The sequence below is a fragment of the Chlorocebus sabaeus genome, chromosome 5 (genome assembly GCF_047675955.1).
Source record: "Chlorocebus sabaeus isolate Y175 chromosome 5, mChlSab1.0.hap1, whole genome shotgun sequence".
Classification (NCBI taxonomy): Eukaryota; Metazoa; Chordata; class Mammalia; order Primates; family Cercopithecidae; genus Chlorocebus; species Chlorocebus sabaeus.
In genome coordinates, this window is record NC_132908.1 from 69308276 (window position 1) to 69323815 (window position 15540).

The window sequence follows — 15540 nt, forward strand, 5'->3', positions numbered from 1 at the left end:
GCAGTGAGGCAAGATCATGCCACTGCACTCCAGCCTGGGTGACAAAGCAAGACCCTGTCTCAAATAAATTTAAAATGACTAGGAGTTAACTAAATAGGGAAGGAAGAGCATTCTAGAAAAGAAAACAACAGTGCAAAGCCCTCTGGTGGAAAAAAACAAAGTCCTCAAGCTTGCAATCAGCCAGTGAGCCTCTAGTACAGAGGCCAAAGAGTGTGGTAGGAAACGAAGAAAGGGAGGTGGGAGCCAGACAATGCAGGACCATGTAGGCTGTATAAGGGAGTTTTGTTTCTATCACAAGAGCAACAGAAAGCTACTGATGGACTTTAAAGCAAGAGGTCATGACAGGATCAGAGCTGTGTTTTGGACAAAACCCTCAGGTGGTTCTGATAGAATAGTGAATAGATTAAAAGAAGCCAAAGTAGGAATAGGAAGAATATTCAAGAAGCTACTCTCGCTTTCCAGACAGGAAACGATAGTAGCATTGGACCAGAGCGGTCCCAACATTCCAGGAGCCCAGTAGGAGAGTTCTCACTGTTCAATATGAAGACTTTCAGTGGTACCTGGCACCTATGATTTAAATGGCATTTGTCTTTTATGGTTTTTGTTTTGGCTGGTTTATACTATACAGAGATTATTTTTATTCACATTAGTGTATCACTCTGTTTATGGCTTTTGAATTTTGTAACATATTTAAGCCTTTTCCGAGATTAATTTTAAAGGAGTACAGAAGAGACCAAAAACGGCCGGGTGTGGTGGCTCATGCCTGTAATCCCAACACTTTGGGAGGCCGAGGTGGGCGGATCACAAGGTCAGGAATTCGAGATCAGTCTGGTCAACATGATGAAACCCCGTCTCCACTAAAAATACAAAAAATTAGCTGGGCGTGGTAGCAGGCACCTGTAATCCCAGCTACTTAGGAGGCTGAGGCAGGAGAGTCGCTTGAACCCAGGAGGTAGAGGTTGCAGTGAGCCAAAATTGTACCACTGCACTCCAGCCCAGGCAACAGTGTAAGACTCTGTCTCAAAAAAAAAAAAAAAAAAAATCTACATAATAATCAGTTGCCTCTATTGTCCCTCTTCTCTGCCCACAAAACTCAATGACTATCCCTGGCACCCTACTGGACTATCCGAGGTTTATTCTCTGGGGAGACTAAACTAAAGGGACTCGAGTCTACACACGGGAGACAACAGTGATACTTACAACAGAAGAATTAAGTGTAAGTCTTCTATATATCAAATAGATTTTTGGCTTCCTTCTCCACTGGGCTCTCAGAAATGCTGGCAGCCAGCTTATACACTCTAGGTAGAAAATAGGATTCTGGAGAAAACGACCAACGCAAGGAAAGATGACTAGTTCCTCACAGTCTGGAATTCCTCCAAATAAGAGCTTAGTCAGATCACTCAGCAATGAAGGCATCTGGCAATAAAAACCCACCCATGCACACAAGAAGGTCCAATCTCCTTTTTAGTGCCTCAACCTTAAATGTAAACCGACACGCAAGGACCACTAAATCTTTGGGAAAACTTCTACTATAAAACTAAGAAATACGAAAAATGAACTTGAGAGAAACAAACATGACAAATTTAAAAATTAACTATAATTAATATCCTCAGAGACTCAGAAAACATTGTAGCCATGAAACAAACGGAGTATGAAAAATATTCAGAGAATTTTCTAAAAAGAGCTCTTGAAAAAAACCTAGAAAACAAGGAAATCTCAGTAGATGGGTTGGGAGATAAGAATGAGACAATTCCTAGGGAATAAAACAGAAAGGCAAAGATGTAGAAAATAGAAAACAACACAACTGAATTTGTATCCTAGGAGTCAGTACCATATCCATGTTGTGATGTGCGATTTTCTGGTTAATGTCTATCTCTTCTGCTAGACTAACCTATAGGAGTATGGCTGGTGCCATATTTTGCTCACCACTATCACCCCCAGCACTCACATAGCTCATACAATTTACTTAATAAATATTTGTGGAATTAATAAATAAAGCAAAAACATTTGTCACCTTAATGTTATTTTCACTTTACTTGTTTACAGTTGTATAAGAACTTTTCTATTTGCATAGAGTTAAATAACATTAAGACAAAACTCGAGAACATGAAACTTTGCTCCTTAAAAAAATTACTCAAGTTTGCAAAACACTGTTCTATTCTACGATATAAGGTTGAAAAAGAGAAACACATTTACAAAACCTATTTCAAAAGCAACATAAGAAGGGTACAAAATATCTGGTCAAATCGACAGAAGTAACTTATATTAACCAACCTAACAATATGAAAAGCTACAGACATCACTGAAACTACTTGTACTCACTATTTTCAACTCAGCCACTTCTGACTGGAGTCGAGGAGCAGCCCAGATCAATGTAGACACAGATTCAGCCAGACCAGAATCTAGTTCCCTAATCAAGGAAAAACATTAGTATTTTTTTAAAACATTCTTTAAAACAAACCAACAAAATCCTAGCTTTTGTTTCATATACTTTATAGCCTCTGAAGCTATTTTGTGAATCTCACTAGATTCTCACAATAACTCTAGGCTTCTAGCCATTTTCGTGATCTTATTTCACTTTTGAAGAAACTCAAAACTACGGAACAAGCCCAAGGCCATGAAGTCAGAAAATGGTTGAGCCAAGATTCAAATTTAGGCTTCTCAGTTTCAGATTCTGTATTTTCTTTTTAACAGTTATCTACACTGAGATCAGGCCTTTAAGCAACTGTTAGGAAGCAGATCCTTGGGCATGTGAAATAGTCCCTTCATGCAGAAAGAGACCATATTATTCCTTTCTCAAATTCCAGAAGTCATTTAGGTCTTTGAATCAAAGTATCTTACTTCATAGACTGGATAAGGCCAAACCGAGCCAGCAGCAGGTCACAGTACAGCTCCAGGATCTCCATGGCCTCCACCAGGTAGTCTTCCCGGATAATGTGCTCAACACGGATCCGAGCTCGTTCATCTTTCCCAGCAGCCAGATAGTCAGCAATCTCCTTTCTCGCTTTCTGGGCCAGTTCCGCTAAGACACAAATCCCACTCCAATCTCACAGTAGAGCACTGGCATATGGCCTACAGGCCAATCTCCCCCCAGCAAGAAGAACTGGGTGGTTTCTATTATATCCTAGCTCCTCTCCCTTAGCAAATCTAATCCCATCCCATCTACTGTAGAATTTGCTACTCTGTCTAGGTGAGAAAATATAGTTCATGTGGCTTGACATTTCCAACTTAGGAGTCAGGTGACCTAATTCCATAACAACAGAGTATGTCCCTTTCTCTGCAAAAAAGGCACTTAGTCTATTAGTCACAAAGGGCAGAAATGCATCCAAAGCTTAAAAGATACAATCCCAGGCCAGACATGGTAGCTCATGCCTGTAATCCTAGCACTTTGGGAGGCCAAGGCAGACGGATGGCTTTGAGGTCATGAGTTCAAGACCATCTGGCCAACATGGTGAAATCCCGTCTCTACTAAAAACATGAAAATTAGCCAGGTGTGGTGGCACATGCCTGTAATCCCAGCTACTTGGGAGGCTGAGGCACAAGAATCACTTGAACCCTGGAGGTGGAGGTTGCAGTGAGCCGAGATCACACCACTGCACTCCATCCTGGGCGACAGAGTGAGACTGTGTCTCAACAAAAACAACAACAAAAAAAGATACGATCCCTAAGACTTCATAGTACTGGCCTCAAAGATCCACTACTGAGGTGCTAGTATCCAGTGATGTATTTTGGAGAAAAAAAGGTACACTACTCACTTTTTTTTTTCTCCAATAGTTTAAGGCGATTTATGACTAATCTCAAATTCACTCTTAAGCGCTCAGCTTTAAATCCAGAGCCCAGCATGCTGTGCTGTTCCTCCTAGAAAGAGAAGAAGCACAATGACTATTTTCAAGTCAAAATTAGTTCAGGAACTAAAGCCTCTTAGGGGTGAATTATGTGAAACAATAAACCAGAGTGTTTTTCTAATATAGGAAAATGACATGCTCTAATTCACATTTTTTACAGATTGTTTTGGCTGTTGTAAAGAAAACTAATTGGGGAAGGATAATACTGGAAGCAGGAAGACCAATGGGAAGGCTATTATTATCATCCAGACAAGAGATGGTAATGGCTCAGACTAGGGTGCTTAGTAGTGTCAGGCAACTGGATTTGAAATCTACTTTGAAGGCACAGCTGAAAGAATTTGGTGACAGATGAAATTAATACCTAAATATTGGCAGGGGGTGGTGTGATAAAAAGATAAAAAAGCAGAAGGGCTCCCTGCTTCTCCCAAAAAAATCTCAACAGGGATGGCAATGGGGAAAGATGATCGAATTTAGACCCATAATTGAAAATATTCTCATCTTAACTCCCCAGATCCTGCCAACAAGTCTCAGTCTTTGGGGAAAAGCTAGTACCCAAGAAATATCATTGACATCTACTCATGTACAGAGTTACACAAAGGGGTGAAAAGTCCACAAAAAAAACTGCTCTACAAAATTCTACAACAGGCGGCTCTTTAACCAGGAATTTCACTGAATAGTAGAGTTACAGTCAACAAAACCACCCCTCCTCTACCCGCAAGACTTTAGGGTACACCATTGTGCATTGATCACTGTGCATTCTATTTCGAAACAGCACAATTTCTATTTCTCTCAATTTAAATTCTGGACTCAAACTTAAAAACATGTAACATCCAAACAAAAGATAGGTCAAACAAAGTAACTGAGGAACAGACAAATCAAAAGAGCACCAAAGAAAGAAAAAACAGTAGGAATAGTACTTGTCTACTAGTGAATTAACCACTAATAAAAAACATCAGATGGGTTTTCCTTTTGTAAAACTGCCCCCAAAAGTCTTTACCCTACATTTAAGAATTAACCTAAGTCCCAGGTTAAAATGGGGCTTTTATGTCATCAAGTATCTGGAATCCAGCAATTGAGTTATGTTCAATCCATGCAATAAGTATTTACTGATTACCTGTATGTCAGATGTTGGCTTGATGCTGGAGATAAAAAGCATAAATTAAGTATAGTCCTGGCCAGGTACGGTGGCTCACACCTGTAATCCCATCACTTTGGGAGGCCAAGGTGGGCAGATCATGAGGTCAGGAGATGGAGACCATCTCTACTAAAAATACAAAAAAAAAATTAGCTGGGCATGGTGATATACACCTGTAGTCCCAGCTACTCGGGAGGCTGAGACAGGAGAACTGCTTGAACCCAGGAGGTGTAACAGTGAGCCAAAATCGTGCCACTGCACTCCAGCCTGGAAACAGAGCGAGACACTGTCTCCAAAAAAAGAAAGAAAGAAAAAAAAAAGGTACAATCCCTGTCCTCAAAGGAACCTGTATTCTACTGGAAAAAAAACAAACAAACAACAAAAACAATCCCAGCACTTTGGGAGGCCTAGGCGGGCGGATCACCTGATGTCGGGAGTTCGAGATCAGCCTGACCAACATGGAGAAACCCCGTCTCTACTAAAAATACAAAATTAGCTGGGTGTGATGGTGCATGCCTGTAATCCCAGCTACTTGGGAGGCTGAGGCAGGAGAATTGCTTTAACCCAGGAGGCGGAGTTTGCAGTGAACCGAGAATGCTCCATTGCACTCCAGCCTGGGCAACAAGAGTGAAATTCCGTCTCCAAAAACAAAAAGCTAAATAGTAGGGTGTGAGTGTGGTGGCTCATGCCTGTAATCCCAGCGCTTTGGGGGGCCAAGGTGGGAGGATTGCTTAAGCCCATGAGTTCAAGACCAGCCTAGGCAACATGGAGAAACCTCATCTTTACAAAAAAATACAAAACTTAGCCGGGCATGGTGGCATGCACCTGTTGTCCCAGCTACTCAGGAGGCTGAGCCAGGAGGACTGCTTGATTTCCAGAAGCAGAGGCTGTGGTGAGCCAAGATCACACCACAGTATTCCAGGCGTGGTGAGAGAGCAAGACTCTGTCTCAAAAACAAACAAAAACCAAGAGCTAATTACATATAAAGGACTCCTATAACTCAACAACAACGTGATTAAAAACTGGGCAAAAAACTTGAAGACATTTCTCCAAAGATGATATACAAACAGCTAACAAGCATATCAAAAGTGCCAATATCATTAATCTCTAGAGAAAGGCAAAATGAAATCACAATGAGATACCACTTCACACCCATTAAGATGGCTACTATCAAAAAAAAGAAAGAAAATTTTAAGTACTCATGAGGCTGTGGAGAAAACGGAACCCTTGTGCACTGTTGGTGGGATTGTAAAATGGTACAACCATTATGGAAAAACAGTATGGCAGTTCCTCAAAAAATTAAAATTAAAAATGTAACTACCATATATCTAGAAATCCCACTTCTGGTATATATCTAAAAGAACTGAAAGCAGAACTTCAAAGAGGTATCTGCATACCTATGTTCCCAGCAGCGTTATTCACAATGGCCAACAGGTGGAGGCAACCCAAACGGCCACTGAGGGATGAATGGATAAACCAAATGCCTAGGCAAGACCCTGTCTCAAAAAAAAAAAAAAAAAAAAAAATCCAAGTTTAAATGTCTATCCTGAAGAACAGTTCACATTCACTTGTATATACAGGGGAACGTACAATGACAAAATCATCTAAATTCCAACAATTAGAAACTGATTAAAACACATCTGTTTTATGGGATACATGACAGTAGTTTTGTTTTTCGGCTGTTTTTTTATGGTTTCTGAGACAGAGTCTTCACTTTGTTGCCCAGGCTGGAGTGCGGTGGCGTGATCTTAGCTCACTGCAACCCCTGCCTCCCAAGTTCAAGCAATTCTCTTGCCTAAGTCACCGGAGTGGCTGGGATTACAGGCATGAACCACCACACCTAGCTAATCTTTGTATCGCAATAGTTTTTTTTTATGTTTTTTTTTTTTAAAAAGGTAATGTAGCATTCTAAAACATTTTAGCACAAAGCAAGCACTCAGATAATAATTGCTGAAAAAATTAAAGGGAAGAGCTCCAAGATGTGTTACTTTTGTTTTGTTTTTGACATAAGAGTCTCATTCTCGCCTAGGCTGGAGTGCAGTGGTGCGATCACGGCTCACTGCAACCTCCCCCTCCTGGGTTCAAGCTATTCTCCTGCCTCAGCCTCCCAAGTAACTGAGATTATAGGCACGTGCCACCATGCCTAGCTAATTTTTCGTATTTTAGTAGAGATGGGGTTTCACCATGTTGGACACGCTGGTCTTGAACTCCTGACCTCAAGTGATCCACCCATCTCAGCCTCCCAATGTTTTTTTGTTTTGTTTTGTTTTAAAATCAAGCTGAAAAGTAGCATACACATTATACTACTTTATACACGTATATAAATGCATGGAGAAGGCGCCTATAAAAACAAGTATTAACATTTTAATGGTGTTAACTCTGGAAAGTAAAGCTAAAGGGAAGCCTCAGTATTTTCTCTTATATACTCCAAACTGATGAATATTTACAAAAATGTATTCACATATATTTGAGTAAGAATATTTCTATTAATACATAACCACCACTGCCTTTATGAAGTACAGTAGTACCCCCTTATCCAAGGGTTACGCTCCAAGACCCTACTGGATGCCTGAAATTGCAGCTCATACCGAATCCTATACATAGTACCATGTTTTTCAATCTGATATCCAACGGGGCTAAGTGACTAATGGGCAGGTACCATACACGGCGTGGATACGCTGGACAAACAGGTAATTCAAATCCCAGGTGGGATGAACAGGATGGCATGAGAGTTCATCAAACTACTTGAAATAACACACAATTTAAAATGTATGAACTGTTTATTTCTGCAATTTTCCATTTAATATTTTCAGACCACACTTGACCAAAGTAGCTGAAAGTCCAGACAATGAAAACATGGATAAGGGAGGACTGCTGTACATCAAGGCCTTTTATTATATAATCAAGACAACAAATCAACTCCCACACTGTTTTTATCACTCCTGAGTAGCTGGGACTACAGGCACATGCCACCACACCCAGCTAATTTTTGTATTTTGAGTAGAGATGGGGTTTCACCATGTTGGCCAGGTGACTGAAATTAGAAGACACTAACCCAAAGAACATTATCCAACTTGCTGTTAAATTATTCAGTATACACTCGATTAATAAAGTAACTAGGTTTAAAAAGGCACAAAAAATATTCCTGAGTATTTCTCTATCATGGGTCCTACAAAGATCTTGCCCTCAGTAGACAATTACTCCAGCTTAAACATGGATACACCAAACTTGTCAAGTAAGCAGTTACATTTCTAAGAGAAGGATAACCTAAGGAGTTATTCTCAAGTTTTCATTTACTATTTTGTATAATCCTAGAAGTTAATGTGGTAACAAAGATAAGATTATACCTGTCAGATTGGCAAAAATTAGAAGTAGGCTTTCAAATAATGGCCGATATAAATGTACAAATCGGTATGACCATTTTGGACACTAATTTGGCAGTATTTAATGAAAAGTATGCTTTAATGAAAGGTATCCATATACCTTAAGAGCTTTAATGAAAGGTATCCATATACCTTAAGACACAGCAATCCCATTCCTGGACATACACCACCACAGAAATTTGTACACAGCACCATGAAGACACATGTATGCATTTTGTGGTAGTAAGGAAGCAGAAGAATGCTAAGTGTCCATTTCAAGAGGACAAATGAGGCCAAGTATCACGGTCCATGCCTATAATCCCAGCAGTTTGGGAGGTCCAGGCAGGAGATCGCTTGAGGCCAGAGTTCAAGACCAGCCTGGGCATGGGGCGTGGGGGTGCATGCCTGTAGTCCTAGCTACTTGGGAGGGTGAGGTGGGAGGCTCACTCGCACCCAGGAAGTCAAGTCAAGGAGGCAACAAAGAGCTGTGTTCATGACACTGCACTCCAGCCTGGGTGACAGAGTGAGACCCTGTATCCAAAAAAAAAAAAAAAAAGACAGATAAAATGTGACAAAAACATGACAGAATACTATGCAGCAGACAAAATTAATTAAACAGCTGTACTTAGAGCAACATGGGTGGTCCTTAAAAATACAAACAAAAAAATATAAGGAACAGGGTTCTAGGTTCAGTGTCTGTTTCACTGAATGAAGCTATAAAACCTGAACAGAATGCATTTAGCAGCTATCTGAGAACTATGAAAAATAATAGCAGATGGACAAAGAAGACCACAGTTTGAAGTACCAATAAACTGGGATCAAGTTTATCATTCTTCCCTCTGATGTTCCCCAGCCTGGATGCACAGCAGCCTGAAACCCAGAAATTAACATCAGCAGAGAGAAAGCGCATCAAGAGCTGTCTAGTCCTGGTTTGAGGAACTAGAAAGGGGACCCCTGGTATAGACAAAGAGTGGGTGAAATACCCACTGGGAAAATCTCACCTCACACAATCAACCTGAGACAACACCGATGTTGGAATTAACTGACAAAGACTTTAAAGCAGCTACTACAAAAATGCTGGCTGGGTGCAGTGGCTCACGCCTGTAATCCAACACTGTGGGAGGCCAAGGCGGGCAGATCATCTGAGGTCAGGTGTTCGAGACCAGCCTGGCCAACGTGGTGAAACCCCTCCTTTACGAAAAATACAAAAATTAGCCAGGCATGGTGGCACATGTCTGTAGTCCCAGCTACTCAAGGGGATGATGCAGGAGAATCGCTTGAACTGGGGAGGCAGAGGTTGCAGTGAGCCGAGGTTGTGCCACTGCACTCCAGCCTGGGCAACACAGCAAGACTGTCTCAAAAAAAGAGAAAAAAAAAAAATGCTGCCGAGACGGGCGGATCACGAGGTCAGGAGATCGAGACCATCCTGGCTAACCCGGTGAAACCCCGTCTCTACTAAAAAAATACAAAAAACTAGCCGGGCGAGGTGGCGGGCGCCTGTAGTCCCAGCTACTTAGGAGGCTGAGGCAGGAGAATGGCGGGAACCCGGGAGGCGGAGCTTGCAGTGAGCCGAGATCCGGCCACTGCACTCCAGCCTGGGCGACAGAGCGAGACTCCGTCTCAAAAAAAAAAAAAAAAAAAAAAAAAAAATGCTGCAACAAGGGAAATTTCTCTTAAATGGAAAGATTAAAAAGTAAAGAAAGGCCAGGTGCAGTGGCTCATGTCTGTAATCCCAGCACTTTGGGAGGCCGAGGTAAGTGGATCATGAGGTCAGGAGTTCAAGACCAGCCTGGCCAACATGGTGAAACCCCGTCTCTACTCAAAATACAAAAATTAGCTAGGTTTGGTGGCGCATGCCTGTAGTCCCAGCTACTTAATAGGCTGAGGCAGAGAACTGCTTGACTCGGGGAGGCGGAAGTTGCAGTGGGCTGAGATCACACCACTGCACTCCAGCTGGGCCAGAGTGAGACTCCGTCTCAAAAAAAAAAAAGAAAAAAAAAAGTAAAGACATAAAGAGGAAACAAATCTTAGAACTAATCCTTGCTTCTCAGGGGGCTGAGGCAGGAGGACTGCTTGAGACTAGTTTAGCTGACTAGCCTGAGCAATATGGTAAGATCCTGTCTCAAAAAAAAAAAAAAAAAAAGAATAAAAAAATACAAACCAAAGGAGGAAACTGCATGGACTAAATACCAGAATGGGAAATGACAGAGAAAAGAGCCAGGGCACTTGTAGGTTAAGTCAATAGAAAGTATCTAATCTGAAAAACAAGAGAGAAAAAAATTGAAAAAAGTGAACAAAGCCTTACAGATCTGTAGGACAACACCAAGGGGTCTTAATGTCTTAATGACAGTTGGGTCATTAAATCCCATAAGGGGGCCGGGCGAGGTGGCTCACGCCTGTAATCCCAGCACTTTGGGAGGCCAAGGCAGGCAGATCACAAGGTCAGGAGATCGAGACCATCCTGGCTAACAAGGTGAAATCCCGTCTCTATTAAAAATGCAAAAAATTTGCCGGGCACGGTGGCAGGCGCCTGTAGTCCCAGCTACTCGGGAAGCTAAGGCAGGAGAATGGCGTGAACCCGGGAGGCGAAGCTTGCAGTGAGCTGAGATCGCGCCACTGCACTCCAGCCTGGGCGACTGAGCGAGACTCCATCTCAAAAAAAAAAAAAAAAAAAAAAAAAAAATTGCGGACCTGGTGGCTCAGGTCTGGTAATCTCAGCACTTTGGGAGGCCGAGTCAGGTGGAACACCTGAGGTCAGGCCAACATGCTGAAATCCCGTCTCTACTAAAAAAAAAAAAAAAAAAAAAAAAAAAAAATTAGCTGGGTGTGGTGGCAGGCGCCTGTAATCCTAGCTACTCAGGAGGCTGAGGCAGGAGAATCGCTTGAACCCGGGAGGTGGACGCTGCAGTGAGCCAAGATCTGACCATTGCATTCCAGCCTGGTCAACAAGAGCAAAACTGTATCTCAAAAAAAAAAAAAAAAAAAGGGCCAGCCTGTAATCCCAGCACTTTGGGAGGCTGAGGCAGGCGGATCACAAGGTCAGGAGATCAAGACTATCCTAGTTAACACAGTGAAACCCCGTCTCTACTAAAAACACAAAAAAATCAGCTGGGCGTGGTGGCGCTCGCCTGCAGTCTCAGCTACTTGGGAGGCTGACGCAGGAGAACTGCTGGAACTCAGGAGGCGGAGTTGCAGTGAGCCGAGATGGCGCCACTGCACTCCAGTCTGGGTGACAGAGCAAGACTCCATCTCCCAAAAAAAAGAATTGCTAAGAAGTTTTTAATGCAGAAAGGAAGTGATAACCAGAAGGAAACCCGGAATATTATAAAGCAAGACTTACAGAAATGGCAAATATCTGGTTATAGATGGCTCTGCAAGTCTCTTAAAATATGTTTAACAATTAAAAACAAAACCAGTACTGTCTGATAGGGCTTTCAATGTACGTAAATGTAATATATAAGATAACCACAACATTATGGGATAAAGGGAAGAAGGGTAAAGAGATCATCTATAGAATAGTAAGGTTTTTGTGTTCCATGAGAGGTGGAAAAACATGACTCTAAGTAGCCTATGAAAAGTTAAGTTCAGCTGGGTGCGGTGGCACATGCCTGTAATCCCAGCACTTTGGGAGGCCAAGGCAGGTGGATCGCCTGAGGTCAGGAGTTCGAGAACAGCCTGGCTAACATGGTGAAACCCCATCTCCACTAAAAATACAAAAAATTAGCTGGGCATGGTGGTGAGCGCCTGTAATCCCAGCTACTCAGGAGGCTGAGGCAGGAGAATCACTTGAACCCAGGAGGTGGAGGTTGCAGTGAGCTGAGATGGTGCCATTGCACTCCAGCCTGGGCAACAAGAGAGAAACTCTGTCTCAAAAAAAAAAAAAAAAAAGAAAGAAAGAAAGAAAAGAAAAATTAAGTTCATCCATTGTAATCCCTAGAGCGATCACTAAAAAATACTATACAGCCGGGCACGGTGGCTCATGCCTATAATCCCAGCACTTTGGGAGGGCAAGGCGGGTGGATCACGAGGTCAGGAGTTCGAGACCAGCCTGGCCAACATAGTAAAACCCCATCTCTACTAAAAATATAAAACTTAGCCCGGTGTGGTGGCATGCACCTATAGTCCCAGCCATTTTGGAGGCTGAGGCGGGAGAATCGCTTGAACCCAGGAGGCGGAGGTGGCAGTGAGCTGAGACCACGCCACTACACTCCAGCCTGGGTGACACAGTGAGACTCCATCTCAAAAAAACAAACAAAACAAAAACACTATACAAAAAAAGCAAAACAAAAACAAAAACAGATTTTAAACTGGAATTTTAAAATGTGTTCAAATAGCCCAAAAAGCAGGAAAGAGAAACAAAAATGAGAGGACAGAAAATAATAAAACATAAACCTAAACTCAAACATTCAAAAATTACATAATTAAATGAAAATGGTATAAACACAATTAAAAGACAGATATTGTGGCAATGTACCAAAAAATGATCCACTATATACTGTCAACAAAAAACTCACTTCAAATATAACGATGTAGGTAGTTTAAAAAGTAAAGTATAGGAGGCCGGGCACGGTGGCTCAAGCCTGTAATCCCAGCACTTTGGGAGGCCGAGACGGGCGGATCACGAGGTCAGGAGATCGAGACCATCCTGGCTAACAAGGTGAAACCCCGTCTCTACTAAAAATACAAAAAACTAGCCGGGCGAGGTGGCAGGTGCCTGTGGTCCCAGCTACTCGGGAGGCTGAGGCAGGAGAATGGCGTGAACCTGGGAGGCGGAGCTTGCAGTGAGCTGAGATCCGGCCACTGCACTCCAGCCTGGGCGACAGAGCGAGACTCCGTCTCAAAAAAAAAAAAAAAAAAAAAAAAAAAAAAAAAGTAAAGTATAGGAAAGGTATATATGCAAACACTAATCAAAAGAAAGTTGGAAGCCAAGTATGGTGGCTCATGCCGTAATCCCAGCACTTTGGGAGGCTGATGTGCGAGGATCGCTGGAGCTCAGGAATTCAAGACCAGCCTAAGAGCAAGATCCCATCTCTACAATTAAAAATAAAAATTAGCGGCCGGGCGCGGAGGCTCATGCCTGTAATCCCAGCCCTTTGGGAGGCCAAGGCAAGCAGATCATGAGGTCAGGAGATCGAGACCATCCTGGCTAACACGGTGAAACCCCGTCTCTACTAAAAATACATAAAGTTAGCCGGGCATGGTGGCGGGCACCTGTAGTCCCAGCTACTCAGGAGGCAGAGGCAGGAGAATGGCGTAAACCCAGGAGGCAGAGCTTGCAGTGAGCCGAGAATGCGCCACTGCACTCCAGCCTGGGCGACAGAGGGAGACTCTGTCTCAAAAAAAAAAAAAAAAAAAAAAATTAGCTGGACATGGTAGCATGTGCCTGTAGTCCCAGCTACTTGGGGGGACTGAGGTGGGAGAATTGCTTAAGCCCAGGAGGTCAAGGCTGCAGACAGCCATGTTTGTGCAAGTGCACTCCAGACTGGGCAACAAAGCAAGATCCTGTCTCAAAACAACAACAGGCTGGGTGCAGTGGCTCACACCTGTAATCCCAGAACTTTGGGAGGCCGAGGCAGGTGGATCACTTAAGGTCAGGAGTTCGAGATCAGCCTGGTCAACATGACGAAACCCCATCTCTACCAAAAATACAAAATTAGCCAGGCTTGGTGGCATGAGCCTATAATCCCAGCTACTTGGGAGGCTGAGGCAGGAGAATCGCTTGAACCTGGGAGGCAGGGATTGCAGCAAGCCAAGATCACACCACTGCACTCAGTCTGGGCAACAAGAGCAAAACTCTGTCTCAAAACAACCACCACCACCAAACAAACAGAAAGTTGGAGGGGTTACATTAATATCAGACAGACTTCGGAGAAAGGAAAACCAGGGATACAGAAGGACATTACATAAGCATAAAAAGGGTGAAGTCACCAGGAAAATACAACAATCCTAATTGTGAATGCACCCAACAACAGAGCTTCAAAAACACAAAGCAAAAACTATGACAGAGAGGAAAGGAGAAATAAACAAATCTAATTATAGTTAGAGGCTTCAACATACCTCCCACCGTAACTGATCAACCTAGTAGACAGAACACAAATAAGGACAGAGAACTGACCACCACCACCACCTGATGGCATCTCATTGACATTTACAGAACGTACACCGAACACAGCAGTGCACATGGAACATTTATGAATGCAGGACATACCTGGGGTCCTAAAACCAAACTTAACAAATTAAATAGGACCAGGCATGGTGGCTCTCATCTATAACTTCAGCTACTTGAGAGGCTGAGATAGAAGGATCATTTGAGGCCAAGGGACCAGCCTGAGCAACAGAGTAAGACCTCATCTCATATTAAGTTTTTTTAAAAAAAGAAAACAAAACCCAAATTAAACAGAACTGAAGTCATACCAAGAATACTGTAATGGAATTAGACTAGAAATCAACAGAAAATCTCAACATTTGGGAATTCAACAATATACTTCTAGATAAACTGCTTGGAGGTCAAAGAGAAAGCTTCAAGTGAAAAAAAATTTTTAAAGGTTTGTACTGAAAAAAACCCATATATATATATGTATTTAACAAAAATTGGTGGGATGTAGCTAAGGCAGTGCTTAGAGAAAAATTTGTATCATTATGGTTTTAATTAGAAAAGAAGAGGCCAAGCTCAGTGGTTCACACCTCTAATCTCAGCACTTTGGGAGGCCAAGGGCAGAGGATCACTTGAGGCCAGGAATTTGAGACCAGCCTGGACAACGTTGCAAGACTCCATTCTCTACAAAAAAACTAAAACATCAGCAGGGCTTGGTGGCACACACCTGGAGTCCCAGCTACTTGCAAGGCTGAGGCAGTGAGCATAAGAGTTTGAGGGTGCAGTGAGCTATGATCATGCCATTGTGCTCTAGGCTGGACAACAGAGCAAGACCCTGTCTCTCCAGAAGAAAGGTCTCAAATTGCTAATCTAAACTTCCACATTAAGGAACTAGAAAAAGAGCAAAATCAAACCAAAGTAAGCAAAAGCAAACAACAATAAGAAAGCAAAAATCAATGAAATTGAAAAAGAAATAGAAAAAAAACAATCAGGGAAACTAAATGTTGATTCTTCAAAACTATTTTTTTAAAAACTGACATACCTATATAACAAATTCACAAATAAAAGGAACATATAAATAAATTATCAGTATCAGGGATCAAA

General features: G+C 42.4%; 1 protein-coding gene across 3 annotated transcripts in view; it reads right to left on the reverse strand.

Moving 5' to 3' along the window:
• IST1 (IST1 factor associated with ESCRT-III) overlaps window positions 1–15540 on the reverse strand; it is a 32297-nt gene that overhangs the window by 9173 nt on the left and 7584 nt on the right. For 2 of the 3 annotated variants that reach the window (XM_007993764.3, XM_007993761.3), the window contains exons 2-4: window positions 3756–3858; window positions 2842–3022; window positions 2323–2410 (exon numbers count right to left, since the gene is read on the reverse strand). In XM_007993764.3, the coding sequence (XP_007991955.2) occupies window positions 2323–2410; window positions 2842–3022; window positions 3756–3843 (357 nt within the window). In that variant the 5' untranslated portion in view covers window positions 3844–3858. Of the gene's footprint in view, window positions 1–2322; window positions 2411–2841; window positions 3023–3755; window positions 3859–6377; window positions 6477–15540 lie in introns of all 3 variants that reach the window. The other variant, XM_038008310.2, reaches the window with a different exon arrangement.